This window comes from Lutra lutra, chromosome 1 (genome assembly GCF_902655055.1).
Source record: "Lutra lutra chromosome 1, mLutLut1.2, whole genome shotgun sequence".
In the NCBI taxonomy this organism is placed as follows: Eukaryota; Metazoa; Chordata; class Mammalia; order Carnivora; family Mustelidae; genus Lutra; species Lutra lutra.
Window position 1 is genome coordinate 47,847,279 of NC_062278.1, and position 15,024 is coordinate 47,862,302.

A 15,024-nucleotide genomic window follows, 5' to 3' on the forward strand; every position below is an offset into this window, starting at 1 on the left:
TTTATTATAAGCCCCTGTGTGTAGTGAGGTCTGTAAGGAATCATGAGGATAAAAAGAGAAATGGAAGCCCACATTCCCACTCTCAAGGAACTTAAATTTTATAAGATATTGCCACACACAGATATGGCACACTATTAAAAAGCAATACATTGGGGGCGCCTGGGTGGCTCAGTGGGTTGAGCCTCTGCCTTCGGCTCAGGTCATGATCTCAGGGTCCTGGGATCGAGCCCCACATCGGGATCTCTGCTCCACGGAGAGCCTGTTTCCTCCTCTCTCTCTCTCTGCCTGCCACTCTACTTGTGATCTCTATCTGTCAAATAAATAAATAAAATCTTTAAAAAAAAAATACATTATGAAGCAAGTTGTATTACATTTTCTGAAAACAAACCCAAAAGCTGTCTCAGTCTGTATGTGCTCATGCATGTGTGCATGCTCAGGAAATGAACACACCAATTACTCTTGAGTTGGGTAGATGAGGGAGCAGATGGGCTAATATGAGGCAAGAGATTGATATTCCATATAATTCAGTATAAGGCCTTCCACTCCTTTCCAAAACAAATAGGAATTAAGTTTACTCTTTGCCTTAAACATATGAAAAATCAGATACAATATATGAAACAACAGTTTTCCAACACTGGACAATAGGCAGCATAGGGCATTAATCCCAGAGAGAAGAGAAACACATGAGGTGAGCCTTTCTATTGCCCCAATATTGTCTGGAGAGAGCCTTGGTGCTCTCATCGAAATGAGAACACAGAGCTCCGAGATGGAGAGGCCAAGATAGCTAGAATTTGCAAGACATAGTATAGGAGAGAAGAGAACTGCACAAAGAGAGGGAGACTTCTCGGATCTGTAGGAGGGTTTCCCCTAAATCTTCAGTTGCTTGTAAAGAAACAATCTGTGGATGGTAAAAGAACTGCTGGAAAGGAGCCAGAAGAATGATTCTCAGAGCTAGGCAGGGGTGGGAACAGCTCACATTACCGACAGATAGTGTGGAGAAAACTTGTAATACATGAGACTGGGTTGAGTACTTGGAACAGTACTGATGGTAGAAAAAAATTAGAACTAAAGGCTGCTCAGGTCCTGCCTAACAAAGTTAAAATGCAAGTTATCTAAAGTAACCTGTATCCCTGAATAAAGCTCAAAATTAGATAAATAATAAAAGAAAACCTATCACCAAGCAATGTAAAAGTTCATAATGTTTGGCAACTAATAAAAAATTACCAGGCATGTAAAATATGACCCATAATAGTCATCTACATGGAAAAACCCACATGTGACACATTAGTAGACAGACAGATAAGGGCATCAAAGGAGTTACCACACATCCCATATGTTTTAGGGGTAGAAAAAAGCATAAGCATGCTCAGGAGAGACTTCAAAGAAATCTAAAAGCCAAAAACTGAAAATCTAGAAGCAAAAATACAACACTGAAGATAAAAGTACACTGGATGGGATTAATAGATTAGATGTTACAGAACAGATTAGTGAACTTAAAGGCAGAACAACAAAATTTTCCAGACTAGAACATAGAGATTAAAAAAAAAAAAAAAAAATGAACAGGGCATCAGTAAACTGTGAGTCATAATATTCACGTCATTAGAATTAGGGAAGCAACATATCTGAGAAAACATCGTCTATACTTTTACAAATTTGAAGCAAATTATAACCAACAGATCCAAGAAGCTCAAAGAAACCCAAGCAGAAGAAACATGAAGACAACTACACAAAGGCATGTCATAACCAAATTGCTTAAAACAGATGATAAAAAGAAAATCTTAAAAACAGCTAAGGAATAAAGACACATTACACATTGAGGAACAAAGGTATGAAAGATAGAATTCTCACTAGAAAAATGCAAACCAGAAAACAGTGGAAGAGCATTATTTAAAGCGTGGAGGGAAAAAACAACATCAACCTAGAATTCTATACCTTACGAAATTATCTTTCAAAAAATGAAGCAAAAGAGAAAGTCTTTTTCAGAAACATAATTCAATGGTGCTAGATGTTTTTATAATATAAACATGGATAATTCTTATAATTTCAAAAAATTAACTATATTCCATAAGTACAATAAATATTCTATAAATAAATATGGATGTGCTCATAGTAAAAAGTAGCCAAGTCTGGGGTTATTAAGCAGAAGGAAGATAGGTTTAAAGACATTTTTACTTCAATGGGTAGAGCCTCACCAAAGATGAAGGTCAGGTGATAACAGGCAGAAGAGAGGGAAGAAGGCCTTGAATAACAACAGAAGAGTTTAGATCCATATGACAGATTATAAGGAGCCCCTGAAGTTTTCTGAATAGAGAGATAAGAAAAGTGGTAATTGAAGATATATTAGCAAATCAGATATATGATAGAGAACTGGTAGTATCTTATAAGTGAAATGAAACTCAGGGAAGTTTCATTAAAAAAATTGTGCTTATAATTTCAATTCTAGATAAGAAGAAATCTACCTTCCTCCAGGACAAGGACTCCCCCGGTTAGTTATAAGGTCCTCATGGTGGATTGTGGGCCAGGAGCCCACGTGAAAGGGATATCTAGAGGACACCCACTCTCCCTACTCCCCACCCCTTATCATCTTCCCCGGAGCATTCCTGCATTATCACTGTCTGCTAATTAAAACAACAATTTGATAGTTAACATGGAAGTTAAGGAAATTCTTCAGTAAAAAAACAAACAAACAAAAAACAAGTTTTCTAAGATAAAATTTGGTAGGGTGATCTTGAAATGACCTTTCAAGTCTATATCCAACACTAAAATGCACTTATGCCTTTGGCTTTTGGCTTTTGTCCCCCTTGCCTACATACAAGAAATCTGGGAATAAATTAAGCTATCATTCTGTGGATTAACAAGAAAAATTTATTTAAGACAAGAAGTTACAAGTTCCTTTTTAGAATTTCTTCCTTTTTTAAAATAAGTTAGCACTACTTACTGAAAATCATTCATTCAATCATTCATTCACTGACATAGTCTCTACATTCAATGGGGGGTTTGAACTCATGATCCTGAGATCAAGAGTCCCATGCTCTACCAACTGAGCCAGTATAGCATCCCTCTTTCTTAGAATTTCTTAATAAAGTACCTAAACAATTGAGTTAAAAATGTTACAATCATCCAAAGGGACCCAGAACCACTGAGGATTTCCTAAGCATAGTTAGAAGAATAAGGCTAATAACCAACAAAACCTAAAATAACCAGAAGAGAACAAAGACCAAATGATAGCTAACTTGAACATCACACAGGTGAGCTTTCATGATTTTTGGCAAAGGCACATTTTTTAAAAGACCCTGGCACTCATTTTACCTTATCCTGCTCCACACCAGGCTCTCTGTACACAGTCCATCTCTGTCCATCATCACTGTATAGGATTTTATAGGCGGACACATAGTAATTGTGTTCCACCATGGTGGAGCCAGTGGTCACAATGCCTGGGGAATGGAAAGTTGCTTTCATTAGTGCACGGGTCTGATCTTGAAGTCTATTCAGCATTGAAGCATAAATACCTAAAGTATACTGTTAAAACATCTTTGCCAAAAGCACATTGCCATCTCTAAGTGCAAGTCTTCATTATAATAGCAACTAAATCCTTGGCTTTGTTCCCTTGTAAAGATACAAGAATTATGAGCACACATAAGGAAAGGACTATTCTATTTTGACAGCTTGTGTTCATATCACTATAAAATATATCTCACCTACCACGTAACAATGACTCCCTGGGAATGAATGGATTAAAACAATTATATTTTTCAGTTCCAAATCAAAATTACCTAAACCAGTTCTAATATATTATTCTGACCATTTGATAAATTGCCCCAAATAATCTGGATTCAGCACATGCAGAATATTATTTATAGCACTTAAAATGAACTCCTTGAACATAAATTTCTTTTAATAACTCTAAGAGATGGTTATTTCAAATGTCAAGATCACTTAATTGAAATGTTACCTTTAAAGATCCTTATTACAATGAAAAAGAAAAGCTTAAAAAAAAAAAAAAGGAGAGAGACAAAAATCTAAAAGAAATCAAATGCCAACTCCTTTCCTCTGCCACATTTTATAAACCTACCTTCAGGAATATTTAACACCAGTAAAGAAAACTTAAAACCATACAATTACATTTGCAGTAACCTTATTTTCTATGAACATCTTGGATGTCTTCAGGTTTCCAGATACAATCAGAATTATAATCATTCTAGAAAATTATGTCTCTTAACCTGTTATCTTCTTTTCTTTATTCAGATCTATTTGTAACCACTGATATTCATCAGTGGCAAAAGCAGCCCAAGGAGGTCCAGGTTTCTTCAGACGGGCCTTTTCGGGTCTCCAGCTGTTCTCTTGCCCTGTGTGGTCAGTCCACTCTAGCACCGATGATGCTGTTATTTGAGGATCAGCAATCACACCAGATTCCATCCCCAGTGTTCCATAACACCCTGAAACAAAAAAGATAGTAACTTGGTTTCCAGATATAAATTCACGATCTGTATAAATCTGCTCATTGGAAACCTTCTAGTGCACATGCCACTAACATATAGTATGCTAGTAATGTGCTCTAACAGAGGAATTTCAAAAGTAGGCAAATGTTTCTTGGGTCCATGTCTCTGTGTCTCATCAGGCAATGTGCATAATAATTTATTTACAAGCAATAACCATCAATTTAATGGCAATACATTATCTTCTCCCTGGAACACTATCTCCAGATCAGTGAATGACTTACTCCCTACTGCCATTAGATGTTTGCTCAGATGTCACATTTTCCACAAGGCCTACTCGGACACACTTAAAACTCAAAACCAATCCCTCCTGCATTGCCTATCCTCTTTCCTTATTTCTCTGTATCTTCTATAATATTATATAGAGCATATATGTTAATTTATTTATCCAAGGTTTACTGTCAATCTCTCAATACCAGTATTTAAGCTCCAAGAAAGGAGGATTTTGCTTATTCTGCTCACTTTTGTTTCACTAGCACCAGGACAGTGCCTGACAAATCAAAGGCACTCAGTAAGTATTTTCTGTGGAATTAATTACTTCAGACATACTAAAAAAAAAATCACCTTTCCTAAGGAACTCTCTTTGCTTACATGATCATTTCCCAATTAATATAAAACCTCCAGTTTATTCCGTCCATTACATTATTGTGATATATGAGAAGGTGCCAAAAAAAAAAAAACCCACCAAAACCCCAGCAATTGGCATATTGCATGATAGTATTTAAATAATATTTATTATTATGCACATTATAATAAGTTACAAAGTCCATGAGAGGCTTACCACTTGTCTTAAATGTAAAAAGACTTGTAGATAAGTGTCCCCTGAAAAAGAAAAGTTATTCTTGGTGACACTCATATACTGACTTCCCCATATTTGTCTTAGTAAAACTTTTTCTTTTCTTTTTGTTTTAAAATATAAAGAACTAAGGGTATTCTATGGCCATACATATGACAACTAATGCTGCTCTTAGCCAAAAAAAAAGGTCTCATTTCAAAGCAGAACAACTTCTGAAATCAACATAAACAATTTTCTCTGCAAGTCTGCCTATGTGCCCTCTATTTATCTTTCGTGGAAATACACTGATTCCTCGAGCTTTTCCGCATCATTTCCTTTTGTTGCAAGTATGCTGTAATTCCCAGAGAATGAAGCTTAAGCTTCCTGGGGGTAAACAGAAAAAAAGCTGGCCACAAAGAGGAGAGACTGCATTTGGTACAGGAAACAAATATAGCTAAGAACAAGTGTCAGCGTGATAATGCAGCACCCCATGTGGATTTCAAAGAATTGGCAAGTAAATGCAGCTGGGGAGAATGGAGCCGTGGGACACATGACTAGTTTACCAAGGACTCTAAAGAACTTGAGGGGATAAAACCATTAGTGTATGCTCCCGCCTTCAGCACAACATTCAAACTGTTATTACAAGTGGATGCAACCTGTCCTTATTTTTTCCTTAGAGTATGAAAGAAAGAACTGACAAAAAAATTATTTCTAAAGGCAGAAGAGGAGAAAGGAATGATAAGGTCTGCATAAAATCATCTAGAAGAAACCAAGAGAAGGAAAGGTTTCTAACTCTCTACCAGGAATGGGCAAATGATAGCTTGCTCATGTATGGCCTGTTTTGTAGGGCCAGAAAGCGAAGAATGGTTTCTACATGTTTAAAGAGATTTAAATGAACCAAGAGAGGATAAGTGACAGGGACATTTGGCCCATAAAGCCTACTATATTTGCTAGCTGGTGCTTTACAGAAAAAGTTTGGTGACTCCTGTTTTATACTGTCATGGATATGGATCATGCTCTCATCTTCTGAATGAAAACTGGCCCAGAATCTCTGAAGAGAAGCTGGTTTCAATTAGGCTTAGTATTGTCTACAGAACTGAGCCCATCTAATAAGCAAGATTTACCAAAACAGATTCCAAGTATTGCATTTCTATTTAATGTTTCAACTTTTCCTGCTTTTGATGCCTAGTCTGTGTTTCAAAAAACAGATCACTGTAGTGACCATAAAAATACACTCTTAAAATATCCTCTTTGGAGGAGAGGAGGATTCATAATATGACTACCTCTGACTTATGTCAAAATTTAATTTATAGAACATTTCAGTTCTCCTCAATCCATCTAGGTCAAACAGGCTACAAGAAACAGAGTAGTTACGCCTTCTAATCTTTGAAATGAAGTAAAAATTTGGCCACAGACTTTTAGACCCTTACTCTAGAATTTTCAAAACTCACAAAAGAACAAGTCATCCTTCTAAATGACTACCTTTGCGATGGAGAACATGCCAAGTTGTGCGACCCTGCCTGTCCTCTTCAGTACACATGGACAACAAGCACACAAAAATGGGATGCTCATCACACAAATGCTTCATGAACACCATTAACAGTGACGTTGCTGAGGTCTAACTAGCTGGTATCCCACTCCTGCCCCACACCCTTCCTTATATAACCAATAACGTAGATACTTACACCACAGACGTGACGTTGTTAGCCAAAGAACTCTCATAGTATGGGATACCTTTACTAATTACAACACTGATTTGGCCACCCAAAATGTTTGACACTACTCCTGCGTGCACACCAGCCATGCACAAGGGCGAGGACTTGAGGAAAGGAAAAACGAAAGATTAGTATTTAATTTTCTTTGATAATTTATAAACAAGACACTCAGGCTTCCTCAAGAAATGAGTCAACTGGGGCAGTTTTCTCAATAGACATAGGACTACTGATGTGGTAACATAGTACAGACTTGTAGCACAAGAAAAAGAATAAAATATCACATACATAATACTAAAAAGAAATAATTCCCAGAAAATAAATCAAGATTAAAGATATATAGAGTAGGTACAGCAACCTATTCTGGAGTTAAAAAAAAAGAAAGTTCTATCACAACTTGAACATAAGTCTATGTTGCTTAGACTTACATCTCTATATCCATGAGGGATTGTTCCAGATATCTCAGCAAAAGGGAGCAGACAACCAGCTGGGCAGTACTTACTGTGAAATAAAAACAAGTTAAAGGGTATAAAATAGTTCTGTACTTACTGGGGAGAAAGAACAACAACAAAAAATCACATAGTTCATTTTTCAGTTCATTCAAATACTATAATCTCACTACCCTGAGAAGCACCACTTCTAAAAAGCCCTTTCAGACTTTATTCCATCCATCCATTTAAAACCTCTTCGCCCACATATTTAAAATAATTGTGTCATATTCTACATACTGCTTTATTTTACTTCATAATGAATGACAGACATATTTTTACGATAAGACCTATTTATATTTAACAGCTACATGCTGTTCTATTTTGTAGATAAACCACGATTTATTTCACCAACCCTCTACTGATCCAATTTGACTTAAAAATGTTTGGCATTCATTCACTCATTCACTCACTTCTCCCACTCAACACAGTTACCTGAATGTCTATTATGTTGTCTGTTGAGTGCTGGGCCGTGCTAGGTACTGGGTTTACAAAACATCAACCAAATAAACATGGCCCAGTCTTCCCTGGGTTTATACTCCTGAGGTTGGGGGAAGACATTAAACTAACACTTCTATGAGTAATTAATCAGATTATGATTCTGCTATGAATAAAAGGCACTCCATGAAATAGCTAGGAGAAAGCAAACATAATCGAAGTAATACAAACATTCAGTAAATTTAGTATGCGCCAGGCAGCCTTCTCAGTACCTCAGGAACCACACAAGAACCCCAATAGTAGGTACTAGTATTATCCTCATTTTACAAATGAGGGAACTGAGAAACAGTGTGCCCAGCTCCCAAAACTGGGAAGTGGCATGGGGGCGCCAGAGTCGATGCTCTTACACAGGGCTCTGCACTGCCCAAGTCGGGAAATGGGGCTTTGAGGAAGTGAAGCCTCAGCAAAGGGAGGGAAATGCACCCGAATGGATGGAACAGTAGGTTCATAAGGAGAGGTGACCTGTTTGATTCTTCAGCTGAGGACGACCATGTGGGCAGAGTACAGTGAGCTCTGGAAAACTAAACTGTTAAGTTTAGGCTTTTCGTTTAAGGCTTCGTGCAGAGCCTTGTGGACTATGGGAATGAGTTGGGAATATATTTCTAAGTAAATGAAGGATTTTAAGCTTATACACATAATCTGAAAAAGATTATTCTGGCTCCTGAGAAGCAAGAGCTGGGAGGAACCCTGAGACCTCAGTGGGCTGGGGGCGTCGCAGTCCAGGCAAGAGAAATCGGCAGCTTGCCTGTGGGTGCTACTGATGGAGTGGAGAGCAGGGGCTCTAAGACCCTGTGGCAGGCTGTGTGCCAGACACTGAGGCCAGAGTCCTCTCTGCTGACCGAGATCTTCCCTAAGTGCTGATGAGCACACCCATCATGCAGACAGAGAACTTTCTTTGAAGACACAATGAAGGCTGCTCTTTGGGAAGTGGTAGCAAGTAGGGGGCAGGTTAGTGAGACCGGTCTTAGAAGATGAGAATAAATGTGCCAAGCAGAGTGGAGTAAATCAATTCCGGGCAAAAGTTCTGAGAGCTCAGAGCAGTGGAAAGAATCCATAAGTACGTAAGATGAGACTGGAAAAATGGTCCAAGGGCTACCTGTGAAAGATCCTGAAACCCAGGCTAAGAAATCTGGATGGCATTTTGTCTTAGTAATAAGGAGCTCCCGAAGATTTTAAAGCAGGGGAATGATCAGGCATTTATTTTAGAATGAAATTTGGCAGCAACGTGAGCGGCAGAATAAAAGCCAGCAAAGGTTAGAAATGGAAAATCAAATAGAAGGGTTTCCCAGTCCAGACAAGAGACAAGGATATAAAGCAGGGAAACAGTAGTAGAAATGCTGCTTGGGCAAGAAGACTGAAGAATTCTGTCATAGCCTAAATCATTTTCTTCCCTTTTTTGAGGGAGAAAAAAAAAGCTCCTCTAACTTCATTAGCAATTTTGCCAGATTTTTAAAAGCAACCAGTTCTACTTTTAAAGTATTATTAAAATACTTTACTTTCATACTATAATACTTTCATTATAGAAAAGATCCAAATGTTACAATTAAAGCAAAATTGAAACATGGTAACTCAATGGCTTTAAATAAGCTGTAATTTATTGATATCTTAGAATAATTATTATATGTCACACCTGTGACACATACAATAATGCACATTAATCATAAGTGTTTAAGAATAATGGTGAAGTGGATGAAGAGTAATATTTAAGGGGAAAAAAGTCACAAATATGGTCATACCTGAACTCGGGTTCCAAAAAACTGGATGCAGTGTCTAAGCAAGTAATTAGATCTAGAAAAACAAAAATAAAAAACGGATTCAGTAATACATAGGTTTATGTATGTTTATGTATGTTTATGTTTCTTACTGAAATACCAATTGTTTCCAAATCCCAAATGATATTGTTCTAAATTTTAAATCTCAACAGCTGTCAAGGTAGGACTAGTAAGTTTCTACAAGTTTTTGTTAGTCATGATTTCTTTTTGGTTTAAAGTATCTTGATTTCTGGGGCGATGCCTCTCCTATACTGTTTGTTACCACACCTCCTCATAGAGTCCTCTGTGTTGTCTATATACATATACAGACATACATATACACACATACATAAGGTACACAGGTAAGTATAATGTATAGACTTAAAATAACTTCTACAAAATACAGCTCCTGAAAAAAGAAAATTACTATATAACTAAAAAGTGATCCTCTGCTAATTACACACAACGAAAACAATGACAAGAAAGATGAATTAATTTTGTTATTCTAAGGAACAGATACTGAAAATCTAGTCCATGGCCAGGACGAGCAGCACCAGTTTATCTTCTGCAAACTAACAGAAATTCAAATTCTTGAACACCATTCAGATTTACAGAGTCTCTGGCAGTGGAGACCCAAAAATCTGCTTTAACAAAAGCTCCAGATAAGTCTTAAGCACACTGAAGTTGAAGAAACACTAATCTAAATAAGAAGTAACTTTAAAATTTAACATTTCTATCCAGAAATCAAATCTGAATAGGAGCTAACCTGTTTCTTTCATTAAGACTTAGTTTTGTAGGCTGGGGAAAAGGTGGCTGTTGGTTCCAACAGGTCAACATCACCCTTCTGCTCTAGGACAGAGGGCCAAGTCCTCAACAGAGTCCACAGGTCTGGAAGTGGTAGCCTGGTCCTGTCTAAGTCTGGTTTTGTACCTGTGCTGGGTTCCTGCCATACTAGCCTTCTTTGGTTCCCCTGGCACATGCTACCCACTTTACCTGGCATGACTTTCTACTGTCCCTTCATCTTGCTAGCTTAACTGGCACTTCCTTACAGATGCTCCTCATCTTCACAGGTCAAACACCCTGAGCACACAGTAGGCACCTATGTTTTTTTGGTTGTTTTAATGAGTAGTTGACTATTATGTGTTCTCAAAGTACCATGTGTTATGGAAGAACAATCCACTGATGCAGCTGTACAGTACTAAGTATCATTGCATGATGCCTGGTCTATGGACACCTTTGTTTTGTCAGCAGCAATTACAGCATATGGCATAACAAGAGGCTTTCAATCGACATTTATTGAATAAAGGGAAGAATAAAAGTTTGTGACTGTTGGCATGTTTGGCTAAGCCCAGTCATGGACTAATTTGTATGGAGGTAAACCTAGAAGGCCCTAATAAGGCAATCACAAAGGTAAGTGATTTCACATATAAATACTTGGCCGAACAAGTGTGCTGAGGGTGACAATACACTGAGATAACACCCCACAGGCATCCTGGCATGCTGACAGCATGCAAATAATCATTACATTTCTTTTTCCTTCTTTGGTCAGAAAGCAAGAGAGAACGCAGAAGCATATAAGGCAGCAGGCAGAGAAGCAGGCTCCTTGCTGAGCAGGGAACCTGATGTGGGGCTCGATCCTAGGATCCTGAGATCATGGCCTGAGCCGAAGGCAGATGCTCAACCAACTGAGTCACCCAGGTGACCTGAATAATTTAATAATATAATTAAATTAATGGCTACCACAGTAAGCACAGATAACTGATTATGTTATAATTCTGAAGAAATTATGTGATTATCACCCAAATGAAATGTGTCTTGGAAGAACTAGAGCACAACTGTTATACCAAAAAGAAAGTGATATTTGAGAGCAATTACATGGATTAATACACCACTGGCACTTGAATGATGATCAAATCTGTGTTTTAGGAGTTTAGAAGAAAAGATGCCTGGATATGGGTTCATGACTACCTGACTGAGTGACCAAGAAAAGTAGACTGAATTACCTATACCCTGGTTATTCCTGGCAATCTTCACGCTGCATCAGTTGGAACTGATTTTCTACTTTCCTGCTCTACCAACAGGATTTCTAACTTCTAAGATTAAAAGTTGATGTCTTAAAAAAAAAAAAAAAGTTGAATGTCTAAAAGTAATAGCCTGGGATGCAAAGGTACCTGTGTGGTCCAGCGTGGCATTCAAAACCACAAGAAGACTGCCAGTTGGCCTCAGTACTTTCAGGCCATGTGCCAGAATGCTGGCCAGCTACAGATATACTTGATCAGACCAGTGCTTTATTCTAAATCCATGCAGCGCTGAAACTCCAGATAATGCTATGCAAATGTATGCAACTCACTTGACCTCACTTTCAAATTCCACAGGGCCTCAAAAGAGATCGCTAGGAGAAAAATAAGATTTCAAAATGGACAGCTATGAGGAGAGCCAAGAACACTAAAGACAGAAAAAGAGAATCACAATTACAAATACCAAGCTTTATAACTCCACAGAGGAAAAGAAAACTTCAAGCCGGCAATTAAGATGTTTTAAAATGTGTCTTTCCTGAAAGCTTTTCCCAAGTAAACAGCCTTCCAGAAAACCACTATTACTACAAGACTCCCAGCTAATAACACAGCTTAGGCAAGATGAATACAGATTAAAAGAAACCATCTGCCTCACAGCCTTCTGATAGCAATGTATAAGAAGTTGTAATGAATGGAACAGAAGTGAGAGTCCAGAAGTAAGTTCTAGATTTAAAGTCAACTGATTTTGATAAGGATGCCGAAACAATTCAGTGGGAAGGAAGAATGGGCTCTTTAACAAATGGTGCTGGGACACGAGGATATCCACATGCAGAAGAATGAAATTGCACCCCAACCTCAAGATCCCATACAAAAATTAAAGGGGATCTAAATTTAAGAGCCAAAACTATATCTCTTAGAAGAAACTGTAGGTATAAATCTTGACCTTGAATTAAGCAATGTTTTCTTAGCTATGATACCAAAAACATAAGTAGCCACACAAAAATACATAAATTGAATTTCATCAAAATTAAAAACTTTTATGCTTCAAAGAATCCTATCATAAAAGGGAAAGGTAATCCACACAATGGGAGAAAACACTTGCAAGTTATATAATCTGATAAGGATCTAGTACCCAGAATAAAGAATTATTCCAACTTGATTTTAAAAAGACAACTCAATTTAAAAACGAGCAAAGGATCTGAATAGACTACTCCAAAGGAGACATACAGATGGCCAATAAGCACATGAAAAGATACTCAACGTAACTATCAGGGAAATGCAAATCAAAGTCACAATGAGAAACATGTTATACCCACTGGGATGTCTAGAATCAAAAGGACAGATAGTAACAAGTGTTGACAAGGATGTGGAGCAACTGGAACCTGCATGTACTTCTTGAGAGATTTTTAAATGGTGTAGCTGCTTTAGAAAAACGGTTTAGCAGTTTCTTTAAAAAGGGTAAAGAGAGAGATACCATACGACCTAGCAATTCCACTACTAGAATATACCCCCCAAAATGAAAATATATGCCCATTAAACACTTGTACATGAATGCTTATCAACTAATGAATGGATCAATCTGGTATATCTGCACAACAGAATATTACTCTGCCACAAAAAAGAATGCAGTACTCATATATGCTACAACATGACCTCTGAAAACATGCTGAGTGAAATAAGCCAGCCACTAAAGCCCCCATGTTATATGACTCCATTTATATGAAATATCCAAAACAGGTAAATCTATAGAGAAAAGTAGATCTGTGGTTACCTAGAGACTAGAGAGGGAGAGAGTTAAGGGGTAGGGAAAGGGGTGACCACTAGTGACTGTGGAGCTTCTTCTGGGGTGATGAAAATGTTCTAAAATTGACTATGGTGATGACTGCACAATTGTAAATATACTGAAAATCAATGAACTATGTATTTTGAGTAGGTGAAATGTATGGTGTAATAAAAGCTTTAAAAGTGAAGAAAAAGAAGCATCATAAAAGTAGTCACAATTTTTCTTTATATAGAGCACATGTGCATTGAGGGATGAAATAAAGCCTAGAAAAAGAGCCAGGACTGGCAGTTTGCTTGTTTATTCATTCGTTCATTTATTCACTCAACAAATATTTAGTAAGTATGTATTATGATGACTAGGTGTTGTTCTAGGCACTAGAGATAAAGAATCTCTGCATACAGAAAGGGCACCTGTGGGAGGGATAAGAGAAAATAGTATGAATAAGAAACAGACACTATCTTTACAAGTGATAAATACATTAGAAAAAAATAAGGAAACAAAAGCAGGTAGGAAAAGTTAAGGGGTTGCGATTTTAAGGAACACAGGACAGATCTTACTGAGAAGGTGGCAGGTAAATAAAACTCTAAAACAGGTGAGGGAGTGAGCCAAGGGTGTGGGGATAACCAAGGATAGGCAGAGGGAATCACAAAAGGCCCTGAGCAAGAAGCACACTTAGCATGTTTGCTGCCACAGCGAACAAGGGAAAGAAGATTAAGAGCTGAAGTCAGAGAGGAGTGAGAAGCCATCTCCTATAAGGCCCTGGAGGTAAGGACACTGAGCAAAGTGAGAAGAGACCCTCATTTTAATAGGATCATACTCGCCATCAGGTTGAGAGTAGGGTGAAGGGGAGAAAGGACAGAAAGAAAGGTCAGCGAAAACATCTCTGGTCATAGCCAAGGTAGAGGTAGATAACCTGAATGGCAGTGGCAGCAGGAGGTGTTGATGTGGTCAGAAGCTGATACATGTACATAAAGACTCTGAGAAGTGGCTAATGAACATAAAGTTTGAGGGAGTCAACAACTCTAAGGTTTCTGGCCTGAGCAAACTGAAAGATGAACTTCTTTCTCCATAAAGTGCTTAGGCAGTGATTTCAATAATTAGCACTGATAAAGCACCATTGTCAAGCCAACTGTCATGCTGGACCCACTGTAAGATGTCCTGCAACGCCAGAAAATCAGTTTCACTTTCAAGGTGAAAGGCAGTATATAGTTTATTCCCTTCTCAACTAAGAGGTTCTGCATGGGACTTAATACATCTTTTAATCAAATATTATACATAAAAAGAGGGTATTTATAATGTATTTACTGCTACAGAAAACACTAAAAGACAGTATACTTCATTGGGGTGCTCTGGGCCATAGAGAGTGACAGCAGTAGGACACAGAATGCCCTCAGGGTTCTGCCGAAGCTGACTGGCATTCTATTCTTCCCCTTGTGAAACCTGAAGGAGAACTGGCATCCATCGTGTAGATTCTACACTAGTCTCTGCAGTACAGACTACCCCAAA

The 15,024-nt window shown here is 37.9% G+C and overlaps 1 protein-coding gene across 2 annotated transcripts in view; it reads right to left on the bottom strand.

Moving 5' to 3' along the window:
• DCBLD2 (discoidin, CUB and LCCL domain containing 2) overlaps positions 1-15,024 on the bottom strand; it is a 95,564-nt gene that overhangs the window by 15,432 nt on the left and 65,108 nt on the right. For both annotated transcript variants that reach the window (XM_047722859.1, XM_047722852.1), the window contains 6 exons: positions 9,706-9,757; positions 7,412-7,484; positions 6,957-7,090; positions 5,278-5,318; positions 4,221-4,436; positions 3,310-3,434 (listed from right to left, as the gene is read on the bottom strand). In XM_047722859.1, coding sequence (XP_047578815.1) covers positions 3,310-3,434; positions 4,221-4,436; positions 5,278-5,318; positions 6,957-7,090; positions 7,412-7,484; positions 9,706-9,757 — 641 coding nt within the window. The remainder of the gene's footprint in view (positions 1-3,309; positions 3,435-4,220; positions 4,437-5,277; positions 5,319-6,956; positions 7,091-7,411; positions 7,485-9,705; positions 9,758-15,024) is intronic.